The 13,742-nt window shown below is 43.6% G+C and overlaps 2 protein-coding genes across 3 annotated transcripts in view; both read right to left on the bottom strand.

Annotated features, from left to right (window-relative positions):
* Positions 1–13,742, bottom strand: part of LOC118594673 (protocadherin beta-14-like) — a 30,459-nt gene that overhangs the window by 2,184 nt on the left and 14,533 nt on the right. The gene's annotated exons all lie outside the window — the stretch shown is intronic.
* LOC118594675 (protocadherin beta-7-like) lies at positions 4,957–9,067 on the bottom strand. Its single transcript, XM_036204767.1, is given in 2 exon segments — positions 4,957–6,112; positions 6,114–9,067. Coding segments are annotated over 2 exon segments (2,364 nt in total). The 5' UTR covers positions 8,271–9,067; the 3' UTR covers positions 4,957–5,905.

Here is a 13,742-nt window from a genome sequence, read left to right as displayed (position 1 = left end):
CAAACCTCCTACACCCTGTTTGTCCAGGAGAACAACAGCCCTGCCCTGCACATAGGCACCATCAGCGCCACAGACTCAGACTCAGGCTCCAATGCCCACATCACCTACTCGCTCCTGCCCACCCAAGACCCGCAGCTGGCCCTCCACTCGCTCATCTCCATCAATGCCGACAATGGGCAGCTGTTCGCGCTCAGGGCGCTGGACTATGAGGCCCTGCAGACCTTCGAGTTCCATGTGGGCGCCACAGACCAAGGCTCTCCTGCACTCAGCAGCCAGGCGCTGGTGCAAGTGCTGGTGATGGACGCCAACGACAACGACCCCTTCGTGCTCTACCCGCTGCAGAACGCCTCTGCACCCTGCACAGAGCTGCTGCCCAGGGCGGCAGAGCCAGGATACCTGGTCACCAAGGTGGTGGCAGTGGACCGCGACTCTGGACAGAACGCCTGGCTGTCCTTCCAGCTGCTCAAGGCCACGGAGCCCGGGCTGTTCAGCGTGTGGGCTCACAATGGCGAGGTGCGCACCTCCAGGCTGCTGAGTGAGCGCGAGGCTCCCAAGCACAGGCTGCTGCTGCTGGTCAAGGACAATGGCGATCCTCCAAGATCTGCCAGTGTCACTCTGCATGTGCTGCTGGTGGATGGCTTCTCTCAGCCCTACCTGCCTCTGCCAGAGGTGGCGCGCGACCCCGCACACGACAATGACGACTTGCTCACTCTGTACCTGGTCATTGCCTTGGCTTCTGTGTCTTCCATGTTCCTCTTGTCTGTGCTGCTGTTCGTGGGGCTGAGGCTGTGCAGGAGGGCCAGGGCGGCCTCTCTGGGTGGCTGCTCTGTGCCTGAGGGACACTTTCCTGGACACCTGGTGGATGTCAGCGGCACTGGGACCCTGTCCCAGAGCTACCAGTATGAGGTATGTCTGATGGGCGATTCTTCTGGGACCAGCGATTTCAAATTCGTAAAGCCAGCTCTCCCTAGCTCCCTGCCCCAGTGCTCTGGGAAAGAAATAGTGGAAAATTCTACCCTCCGGAATAGTTTTGGATTTAGTCATTATTAGAAAGCTCCTTAATAGATATTTACTTCCTAATATTCTTGTTGATTAGCTAAGTTCTGTATACCTGTTACTAACACCAATTTTAATTTTCACTTTACTCATCAGTGTTCAAGTTTATGCTTAATGTCAAGGGGCTGGTTTTACTTTTATTTATCGCATAGAATTTCTTCATAGGATCCCAGTAACTGAAAAGGCTTTATCTGCACAGTTAAAGTGGTTGTTAAAACTTTTCTACCTCGTTGCCCCTGTTGACTTCATTAGCTCTGCACATTTCCTGTAAGTGTTCTGTTTCTGGACTTCTTGAACTATTAAAATACTGCACTGCTTGCTATGTACATACATACTACTTGGTATTTCTGCATTCCCTGTCTCTTCTGGCAGTCTTGTTGATTACTCCTTGGTTTTCATTATATATGATAGTCGCCTAATGCCATCCTAGTATTTTATAGTTCTATTTTCCTTTGTTTATATATCTTGATTTAAAATCTACTTCTGTCATAAGTAATAGAAGCATCTAGTCAATCTGAAAACAAACATATTGTAAGATATTGCTTGTGTAGATGTGCCTAAATTTGTGGCCATGAAGGCATCAAGTAGAAGCATTTAACAATTTGCTTTAATTCTGCGTGGAAACCTTAGAGATAGACATTGAGTTTTCAGTGGATTACAATCCAGTTGCATTCTGCTGAATAAACAGTGTATGTGTATCACCAAGCAGATGTGGTGACTTTTCTGTGCAACAAAGCTGGGGTTTGGGGCTCTATCTAATCATTTTCGCGTACATTTCCTAACTTTCAGTCTATATCATTTGCTTTTAGTAGGAAAATTAGAACATTCTGAGCCTTTGAATAAAATTCTTTGTGAGGAAGATGTTTTATTTATATATCTTTGCTTTCAACATCATTAAGATATGTTACTTTGTCATAGTATTGGTCTTTTGTTTAATGGACAGTAATTAGATCATATTAAATTTCATTAAGAGGGACATTTTTTAAAAATGTGGGGCTTTTGTTCAACTGGCTATTACAAGAAAATAAAGACAAATTTGAAAGGAAAGGAACAGAAATGTATAAGTAAGTGAAATAACATGATTTTCAAATGGTAGGGACTGATGGTTACAGGCTGTTTCTTGTTCTCCTTAGAGTTCATTTGTGTGTGTTTTGACTCAATAAACATAAGTGACTGAATGACTTGCCAAAGATAAGACACAGTTCCTATCCCAAGTTGGTCACATACCAAAGGAGAGATGGACTCTTATAAAACTGGAAGCAATGTTATTTACACAATAAGCACAGTGATGTGCATGAGTCACAGTAACAGGCATTCTGGGGCACAGAGGAAGGACAGCATGATTGCTCAGTTGTGGATGCAGAGTAGTGCTTCTGTTCAAGGAATGTGATACAGAGTTTGAATAAGATTTCTGAAGAACGTGCCAAAGATTTCTTTTGCCCGTTTCTTGTGTTCCTGTGCCCTTGTTTCCAGAACTGTGAAATATGTTGTCAAACGACATGCTCACAGTTTTTCCTTTGTTTGCCTGAGCCTGTGCCAGGGATGAAAGGACTAGCTTGGAGTTAGATAGAGCAGTGAAACAAAGTTACGGCTACAAACCTCCTATTCAACTGTTAGAATCTTAACTTTCCCATGAAGCTGTGAAGAAAAAGTATAAATGGACCTCTAGATCAGTATTATTTTCACAAAACAAACAAAAAGAAAAAGCGAAAAACTTTTAAAAAGCCACTATAGAAAATATGAACACTTAAAACTGGGAAACAGCGTTTTCAATCTGTTCATGGCCACATGGTGGCGCTGCAGGCTAAAGAGACACAAGAAAAATTAACAGAGACTGCACCAGGAGTCACTAACCAATAAAGGAAAATCCTGACCGCTGGGAGAAAAGCCCAGGCTCCTCAAGACTGAGAAAGGAAAAAATATCCTCGATCCTTCCAGTTAAGTGGAACATCTGAGGTTTATGACTGCTGGGAGCCGTGGCTGGGACCTGTAGTGAGGAAGCAATGGCAGCCAGAAGGTCATGCTTAACCAGACAAAGGCAAGTGCTGTTTCTCTTTCTGTTTGGGGGACTGTGTTTGGCAGGTTCTGAGTTTAGACATTATTCAGTAACCGAGGAAACAGAAAGGGGATCATTTGTGGCAAATCTGGCAAAGGACCTGGGGCTAGGGGTGGAAGCGCTGGCTGCAAAGAGAACCAGGGTGATTTCTGATGATAACAAAGAGCATTTGCTCCTGGATTCCCACACCGGAGATTTGCTCACAAACGAGAGACTGGACCGGGAGAAGCTGTGTGGCTCCACAGAACCCTGCATACTGTATTTCCAAATTTTAATGGACAACCCCTTTCAGATTTACCGGGCTGAGCTGAGAATCATGGATATAAATGATCACTCACCTGCATTCCAGGACAAAGAGATGATTTTAAAAATACCAGAAAGCACAGCTGTAGGAGCAGCATTTCTGTTAGAAAGAGCACTAGACTCAGACGGAGGACGCAATGGCATCCGAAACTACACCATCAGCCCCAACCCTTTTTTCCATATTACAGTTCGTGACAATGATGAAGGGGTGATATATCCAGAGCTGGTGCTAGACAAGCCTCTAGACTGGGAGGAGGAGCCGGAGTTCAGTTTAACACTCACAGCCTTTGATGGCGGGTCTACTAAATTGGTTACAAAGGACCTACCCTCCCTTTCCTCCACCACAGAATAGCGCCTCAGTTCCCCAGCACTCGCTAGAGACAATGCTAGCAGGAAAAAGAAAAAAGGGACTTGCCTTTGTCTGCAAGGGAGCTTCCTGTTGGCCTCCATTGTTTGTGGTGGTGCAGCGTCCTGGAGGATGTGTCAGCAGAACTGTAAATTCTCCCTGGTATCTGGTACTGTAGTTATTCACTAGATACCTGAGAATTACTCCAGTCCATTCCTGAGGGCACAGACCTCCTCTCTGAAGTGCAGGAGCTTCTCTGGCCTTCCAGTCTTCACTAGGTTTCTTCTTTCCGTTTCCTTTTTTTTTTTTTTTTAAATCCTGTTAATGGAGCCACAGCTGCCTTCTAGTTTTCCTTTCTTATCCTACAGCGCCGCCATGTGTTCTCACTGTATCTTAACATTTTGTGGGATGAAAATGGATGTAAAAAGCCTAAAGCTGCCTGTATCAGGCAGTGGGCAAGGTAAGGCTGCATTACCTCTCCTACTGCTTTGCTTTCTGGGGCAGACAACTGCCCGGAAGCCACACAGGAGAAATAACATTGGTGGAGACGTTTTCAATAATGCTAATTGGGCTTTGAACAAAGGTTACACATTTAAATAACAGCCCAGGAGAAAAATGTATGCAAGAAATATATACATATACGTGTGCATGCATTTTTCTAGAAACAGAAGATTTGGGGAATTATACATTTTAGTGTGGTGAACCACAGAAACAGTTGTGATCCTTGGGAAATTTATTTACCCTCTCCACCTTACTTTCCGCATCTACAGATGAGGTATTAGCATCCAGGTCCTAGGATTGCTGAGGACTCCCTGTCTTACAAATGAGAAACAGATGTTGTTCCAAACCTCTTCCTCCACCCCTTCCTCCTACTCCTCTCCTCTTCTCCTCCATCTTCTGAGACAGGGGTCTCTCTATGCAGCCTTGGTTGTCATGGAACTTTCATTGTATAACAGGCTTGTCTCAATCTCATAGAAATTTCCCTGTGTCTGCCTCCCAAGTGCTGGGATTAAAGGCATATTCTACATGCCCAGAACCCAACATTAAAAAAAAAATTATTTATTTATTATGCATACAGTGTTCTGCCTGCATCCCTGCAGGTTGGAAGAGGGCACCAGATTTCATTACAGATGATTGTAAATCATCATGTGGCTGCTGGGAATTGAACTCAGGACCTCTGGAAGAACAGTCAGTGCTCTTAACCTCTGAGCCATCTCTCCAGCCCCACCCAAAATTTTTAGAACCTGGGATTTAGTTAAGTCATAGCTTTAATAATAGTTAGGTAATAAATCCCAAAAGAAGGAGTGTCAGTTTATAAGGAAATCGGACTACAGGCCAAGAGGAGCATTGCTATTTCTGAACACTGGAGAGACCAGCGAGCAAGGTGAGTATGACAGATAATACCTAAAGATAGAAAGCAGCATAATATTGTTGCAAAGTCACCTGCCTGGAGATGGACAGAATGAGGACTCTCTCACACTTCAAACAAGAAAAACAAGACAGAAAATATTAGGAGGTACTCTGCTTTGCTAGTTAATAATTGTGGAACTTAACTAAGTCTCTGTGAATGTCTACTTGCTCATTATTGAAATACGGCTACTCACTGGTTTCTTCTGAAATAAAGTAGTGAAATAGGCTGATGCCTGTAAGTCTGGCAATTTGGGCAAGAGGATCAAGAGTTCAAGGCCATCCTGGACACAGGGAGACCATGTCTCCAAAAAGTGATGAAATTATGCACGGTGCACAGTAGTTACTGAAGAAACTTTTAAAAAAGTCTGTGTGGTATAACCTCCCCAAATGTAAGGTAGGGATTTTTACTTGTGAATCCAACTAACTCAGGACATAAGTATCAGCGAAGAAATTAGATGATGGAAAAACAATTGAAAACACCCCCAGCAAGATTTGTCATTTAATAGATTGCATTTCAACAAAAGCTTAAGAACAAAGAGGGATCAAATTAAGTTTGAGATAGCACACCACCCATGCATTTCATGCTTTAGAGAAAGTTCTTGGGAATAACCAAAGGAAGTCTTTTCTGAACGAATTTAATTAACCTCAAGATGTTAGCATAAAATCATTCTCCCACACTCAACAAGGGCATGCTTTAAATTCGGGCTGCATCCGGAGGCAGAAATGTTTAGTTTTTATTCTGCTTCTCTCCCCGTGCTTTCGGTTAGAAAGTTGGGGCCAATGGGTTTTAGGAACTTAAATTCGCTGGTTATCCCTGACTCTCCAGTCAGGCATACCTCAAACTGGTAGCCCTGGGACAGGGTTCCAGTGCCGCTGACATCCACCAGGTGACCAGGAAAGTGTCCCTCAGGCACAGAGCAGCCACCCAGAGAAGGCTGCCCTGGCTCTCCTGCACAGCCTCACCCCCACGAACAGCAGCACAGACAAGAGGAAGATGGAAGACACAGAAGCCAAGGCAATGACCAGGTACAGAGTGAGCAAATCTTCATTGTCGTGTGCGGGGTTGCGCGCCACCTCTGGCAGAGGCAGGTAGGGCTGAGAGAAGCCATCCACCAGCAGCACATGCAGAGTGACACTGGCAGACCTTGGAGGATCGCCATTGTCCTTGACCAGCAGCAGCAGCCTGTGCTTGGGAGCCTCGCGCTCACTCAGCAGCCTGGAGGTGCGCACCTCGCCATTGTGAGCCCACACGCTGAACAGCCCGGGCTCTGTGGCCTTGAGCAGCTGGAAGGACAGCCAGGCGTTCTGTCCAGAGTCGCGGTCCACTGCCACCACCTTGGTGACCAGGTATCCTGGCTCTGCCGCCCTGGGCAGCAGCTCTGTGCAGGGTGCAGAGGCGTTCTGCAGCGGGTAGAGCACGAAGGGGTCATTGTCGTTGGCGTCCAGCACCAGCACTCGCACCAGCGCCTGGCTGCTGAGTGCAGGAGAGCCTTGGTCTGTGGCGCCCACATGGAACTCGAAGGTCTGCAGGGCCTCATAGTCCAGTGCTCTGAGAGCGAACAGCTGCCCGCTGTCAGCATTGATGGAGATGAGGGAGTCGAGGGCCAGCTGCGGGTCGTGGGTGGGCAGCAGAGAGTATGTGATGTGGGCATTGGAGCCTGAGTCTGAGTCTGTGGCGCTGATGGTGCCTATGTGCAGGGCGGGGCTGTTGTTCTCCTGGACAAACAGGGTGTAGGAGGGTTGTGTGAAGGCAGGGGCGTTGTCATTAACATCAGACACTTGCACTGTTATGGTGTGCTGGGTTGTGAGCCTGGGTGAGCCTAAGTCGGTGACTGTGATGGTGATGTTGTACTCAGAGTGCGATTCTCTATCTAAAGGTGTCTCTGTTACTAGAGTATAGAAATTTTCCACAGATGGCTTCAGGTCAAAAGGGAGATCATGTGGAATGGAGCACATGGTTTTCCCATTGCTCCCGGAATCTCTGTCTCTAATTCTAAAAACAGCAGCGACTGTCTCTGGTGAGTTTTCAGCAATGGGGCTAGTAAGCGAAGACATGAGAAGTTCAGGTGGGTTATCATTTACATCCAGTACCTCCACAACCACAGTGCACTTTCCAGAAAGTCCCCCGCTATCTTTGGCCTGTATAGTTATCGAGTAAGTTTGAATTGCTTCGTAGTCGAGCTCACTTTTAAGATAGAGATTGCCGGTTGTAGAATTGATTTGAAACGTTTGGAGAATCCTTTCAGTGGCATAGAAAAATGCGTATGTTATCTGTCCATAACTTCCCGTGTCTAAATCCCTGGCGGACACAGCAACAACCAAGGAGCCAACCGGGATGTTTTCAGGTAACTGTACTCTGTAGAGAGACTGCATGAACTCAGGCGAGTTGTCATTTATGTCTAACACCAGGATTCGAACCAGGGCTGTCCCGGATCTGGGCGGAGATCCACCATCTAAGGCTGTGAGCGTTAAAGTGAACTCTGCTGTTTCTTCTCGGTCCAGCGTTTGATCCAGTACCAATTCGGGAAGGACAGTGCCCTCCCCTCCATCATGCACGTGAATGTGGAAATAGGCGTTGGGACTGATGGTGTAGTTACTCAGGCTGTTCGTCCCCACATCGGAATCCTGTGCCCTCTCCAAGAGAAACGTTGCCCCTGGAGTTGTGCTTTCTGATATTTTCAAAAGAATTTCCTTGTCTAGAAATATCGGGGAATTATCATTTATATCTCTGACATGCAGTGCAGCCTGATGAATCTGAAATGGGTTTTCCAACAGCAACTGGAAAGTCAGCACACAGGGCTCCGTGGGGCCGCATAGTTCTTCCCGGTCCAGCCTTTCATTGAGAATTAAGTCTCCAGTAAGCGAACTGAGTAGTAAAAACCCCGTGTTCCGGTCTGAAACAATTCTAGCCCCTCGAGCTGACAGTTCACCCAGCCCCAACCCCAAATCCTTAGCTAGATTGGCCAGGGGCGTGCCTCTCTCAGTTTCCTCTGCCACAAAATACTGAAGCTGTTCGGCGCCAGCCCAAGACGCTCCCAGAAATACACAAAGAAACAGTACTTGCCTCTTCTGCACAGCTCGCTCCAGTCTGGCCTCCATTCTTTCTCAGACGTTCAAAATAAAAACAAAAATCCTTCTACTTAGCCTCAAGCAGCTCCCTGGAATGCAAGCAGCTTGGAATCCTTAGGGATGATCTGGACACTAGCAATTCCTGTGAAAGGAGAGAGGCTCCTTCTCCCGGCGCTGGCTGCGGTTGTATCATTTCCTACGGCTTTGTCGGAAACCTAGGCTATTCTTTGCGCAGTTCCCCTCTTCCCGTCTCTGCCTTTTCCTCTTTTTAGCCTGCAGCGCCACCTTGCGTTGTACTCGTGTATTGTTTTCCTCAAGAATACAGCAGAAAGATGGCAGATTAAAGGCATTCTGCCCCAGGATTTACATTAAAGTCTGATTCTCCACCAAAATTTAACAAAATCTAAGTATCTCCTGTTTTAAAAGTTGACGATAAAGATTATAAAAGAGAAACAAACCTCCACCAAGAAGGCAACAAATGTGTTATTTGTGAACCACTTAGCAATAATGAATTAATAACACAGGACTAGGTTTTTTTTTTCCAGTTTCTTGTGAATTGGATAATTTTTCCACTCCCAAGGCCTTCAGTCCTCTTCTATACTTTCTATAATACTTTTTTCTCCACAATTTTTATACTCCATCTCCCCTAAGTACTATATATTGGTATTAATTGCCAAGATATCTAATACCAGCAAATGCTCTAATATTGGCTGTATCAAGTAGGTCAGATTCGAATTTGATGAAGTGCTTTGATGTTCCCTGTTTATGACAGCTGCTGTCAGAGAAAACACTGAGATTTTTGTTTGTTTGTTTCAATACAGGGTTTCTCTGAGTAACAACTCTGGCTGTCCTGGAACTCTCTTTTTAGACCAGGCTGGCCTCAAACTCAGACATCCTTCTGCCTCTGCCTCCCAAGTGCTGGGTGTGTGCCACCACCGCCCAGCTGAGACTTTAAAATCAAGGATGTTTTCTTTTTCTTACACAAAATATTTTTTAAATATATATATTTTAAATTGTCCATGTGTTACTTAGCTTTTAAACCCTCGTGTCCTTAACATAAATGAAACTTAACCACGATGAAATAGTTTTGATGCACAGGTAGATTTGATATGTCATCCTACCTTACATGGTTTGGGTAGTAGATTGTCATCCTGGACTCACAGGAGAGTGAGGAAGCTTTCCATCTATTTTTGCAGACCAGGACAGGCATAGGCATATTGTTTTCTTCTGCATGCTTAATTGCAATTTGCCTCTTAAACTGCCTGAGTTCAGTGCCTTCATTTGTGGTAGCTCTTTATCTTGTCGACTCTGTTCTGGGTTATGTCTGTTCAGAATTCTATGGGCACCTTTCCTTTATTAAAAGTCATTTTTTCTAGTTTTCACATTTGTTATCGTTTCCTGTGATCATCAGCACTGATTCACATCCCATCTGCCTTCCACTGGCGATGAGACTTGGAAGAACTCCAGGTTACTGATGTGTTAAAATTCGTGTTACCCCAGAATAAAACGTAACCTTTATTTTTAAAAATCAAACACTAAAAGACTTAAAATATAGTGATTCCTGCCTACTCGTCCTTTCTCTGTTTTTCTCCCAAGATGCAGTCATTTTTAGGCATTTTTAATTACCTCCTCTGCCACTGATATTTTCAAATACATGTTAAGCTCACACGTTATTAGCTGACTCCTAGGTAAGTTGCATTAAATCTGAGCTTTTTATGCCTTTTTTTTTTTTCACTTTCAGCGTGTCAGGAACACTATGTAATAACTATGCTTTCCACACTTATTTTCTTGACATTAAAAATTGCCTCGGTTTTTCGTTTTCTTTACTAATAGTATTTATTCATGTCTTCTCATGATTCCAACTGCCTCCCAGTACAGTTCTGTACGTGGTGACTCCTGTGACTTCCAAGATCTCAGTTCCCCTTTAAACTGGATTGCTTTCCACATCTGTTATACAGCTGTCATTATGGAACTTCTCACTGTTGTCATCAAGAGATTCTCCATCTTTTATTCTAGTTAAATGTCCCATTAGGATTTTTTGATATTTTTCTGTTTTCGTATTTTCTCATGGGTTTTAAGAAGTCACATTTTAAATAGGTTCCTGTGACTGAAATGATGATATGATGTCAAAGGACTCACTGATAAGTATTCTTCAAGACACCAATCCCTTGAGTCACCAAGATTCAACTGGACCACTGTTGTTTGCTACACTTGAGACATGGCTGTCATCCTGGAATCATCACATGGACATTATTTCATTTTCCTCCAATTTTGTGTGTTCTCTTTTCTGTCTCTTTTATTCTACTTGGGTTTACTTTTCCATTTTATAGGCATCATTCAGTAGCTTCCAGAAAAGTATGTATGAAAGATAAATTTTGTTATGATCTTTGAAAAATTATTTTTGTGTGCATGTGGTGTTTGTATTCATGTGTACATGGATGTGTGTATGTGTGTGTGTGTGTGTGTGTGGAGAGAGAGAGAGAGAGAGAGAGAGAGAGAGAGAGAGAGAGAGAGAGAGAAGAGAGAGAGAGGATGATGTCAGAATCTTCATTGGTTATTCTCCACCCTACTTCTTTTGGGGGATAGGGAGAAGGTTTTTGTTTTTCTTTCCTGAGGGAGGGTTTCTCTATTTAACAGCTCTGGCTGTCATGGAACTCACTTCATAAACCAGGTTGGCCTCAAACAGAGATTCACTTGCCTCTGCCTCCCGAGTGCTGGGATTAAAGACGTGCGCCACCACTGCTTGGCTTTTCTTTTTAATTTATTTTTTCTCATATATCATAATAACCGAAGCTTCTCCTCCCAGCTCATCCTCCCATCCTACCATCCTCCCTTCTCCCCAAGATCCACTCCTTCTCTTTCTCCTCAGAAAAGGGCAGTCATCCCAGGAGTATCAACCAAACACGGCATATCAAGTCATAAGAAGATTAGGCACATTCCCTCATTTTAAGTCTGGATGAGGCAACCTAGTAGGAGGAAAAGGGTCCTAAAAGGAGGCAAAAGAGTCAGAGACGGCCCCACTCCCACTGTTAATAGTTAATATTCCCACAAGAACACCAATCTACACAACCATAACATAGATGCAGAGGATTTATGTAGTTCTGACCCATAGAGGGTCCACGATTGTTGGCTCAGTCTCTGTGAGCCCTTATGAACCTTGGTTAGTTGATTCTGTGGGCTGTTTTCTTGTGTCCACCTTAATTTTAAAAGATTTATTTATTTTATGTGTATATACACATGCCTGAGTGTATGTATATGCATGAGTCTGTGATGGTAGGTCATAAGAGTAAGACAGATCCCCTGGAATTGTAGTTACAAGTGATTCTGAGTCACCATGTGGATGCTGTGAGGTAAACATGCATCCTCTGCAAGAGCAGTAAGTGCTCTTAACAACTAAGCCAATCTTCTCGGCCACTTCCCCTAATTGTTTTGAGACAGAGTCCACCACTGAGATGCTTATCAATTAGTGATTTGGTAGGGTCTGGGGCTTTTCGCTCAAGTCTTCATGTTTGTCCAGTGGGCATTTTACCGACTCAGCCATCTATCCAGCCTCTTGGTTGCTATTTTTTTTTTTGTTGTTGTCTGTTTTGAGACAAGGTCTCACTGTTTAGCATAGGCTGGCCTTGAACTCACAGAGAACCTTCTGTTTCTGCCTCCTGGGTGCTGGGATTAAAGACATGTGCCACCATGCCTGGCTACCCTTGTTGTGATCTTAATTGTATTAAAGTGATCTTAATTGTATTAAAACATCTTTATTCTACCCCCAAACTTGATTGGAACTGCAACTATAACTTTTTAGATTGAAAACAATTTTCCCTCAGAATTAAGTTTTGTCAATGAGCTGCTTGAACCAATGTAGTCACTATGAAATCTGAACCTCATCATTTTCTTATTATCAACATATGTTATACATATTTTACTATTGTGGTAGAATTTTCATTATCCCAACCACTTAGAAATGAATAATCATGCATTCCTGTGTTTGAATTTACATTCTACCCATTGTATGAGATAATTGATGGGTCATTTAACCCAGGAAATCGGTTTCATTCATATTCTTCAAAGTTTCAGTAATTTCATTGATTCCTTCCTCCTCTCTTCTTTGCCAAGTTCTTTCATTTATTTATTTTTTTGCGATTTTTTGAGAGAGGGTTTCTCTGTGTAGCTTTGTGCCTAGCTGGAATCTCGCTCTATAGATCAGGCTGGCCTCGAACTCACAGAGATCCGCCTGCCTCTGCCTCCTGAGTGCTGGAGTTAAAGGCATGTGCCACCACTGCTTGGGTAGCAGATTTCTTTTAATTCAGTTGTCCTCTGGTATGATCCTCTCATTTCCATATTTTATTTATCTTATTGCCAATTAAAGGCATTTTTCAGTATTTATTGAGGTGTATTTTTTGTTTTCTTTCTTTTTGGGGGGAGGGTGGGGAAGGTCGTTTTAGCACTGGCTTGCTTAGATCTCTTTCTGTAGACCAGGCTGAACTTGAATCCCAGAGATCCACCATCTTCTACCTCTGAAGTACTGGGACTAAAGGTATGTGCCACCACACCTGGCTTTTTGAGGGAGCTTTTTAACTTTATTGTTAATGCCTTCTACTGAGATCCTCATTATTGTGTTCGTATTTCCCAAGAGCTCTTTCATTCTTATTGGTTAGATCCAATTAATTTTTCCCCCTGATAATAAAAATACAGTTTGTTTCTCTCTCAGATTTTTCTCTTAGAAAATGCTCTACTTTTTCCAAGAGTAATTTTGCATTTTTTAATTTTTCTATTTGAAAATTTCCTTAGTCTTTTTTCAGTGCTATGGATTGAGCCCCTGGCTTCCTCCATGGTAGCTACCACTGAGCCACATCCTCAGTGCAAGCATTTGTCTTAATTCAACTTTAAAGACTGAAGAGCAGGGTGGTAGCTCTGAGCAGGTTGATAGTGCTCACTTAAATCATCCTAAGGTGAGCCAGAAGCACTCAAATGTGTGTGTGTGTGTGTGTGGTCTTTTCCTATTCACTTTCCTTTTCTCTTTCTTTTCTGTCCATCCCTCTTCTCTTTTCTTCATATGTATTTTTCATTCATCAATGGTCTATATTTTCTAACTCATTATTGTTTTTAACTTGTTTCTTTTGTTGAAGATAGAGTTTTGTGATAGAGGTCAAGCTAACTTTGTATGTAGCCAAGCCTTCTTCCGCATCCATCTCTGACCTGCTTGAATGAGAGGCTTGAGCCACCATGCCTCACGTTTTCCCTGGTTTTTTTTTTTTTTTACCCAAAAGGAAAAAAAAATATAAAGTGAAACAGGTAAAGGATTGGGTAGGACTAGAGGAGTGGAGATTTTCATTGATGGATGTTGATAGCCATATCAGAGGTGCAGCAGGTGGCAATTGAGGTTCAGGTATCAGTCCACCAAGAGGAAAATCTCTGACAAATCAATTTCATTTTAGGCAAGTCCATGAGACTACACACTACGAAATATCATTTGCTTCTGTTCTACCTCGAGTAGCTGTTATGATA

This window comes from Onychomys torridus, chromosome 13 (genome assembly GCF_903995425.1).
Source record: "Onychomys torridus chromosome 13, mOncTor1.1, whole genome shotgun sequence".
Lineage (NCBI taxonomy): Eukaryota > Metazoa > Chordata > Mammalia > Rodentia > Cricetidae > Onychomys > Onychomys torridus.
The sequence above is the reverse complement of the archived record's forward strand: the minus strand, read 5'-3'. Positions and strand labels throughout refer to the sequence as shown.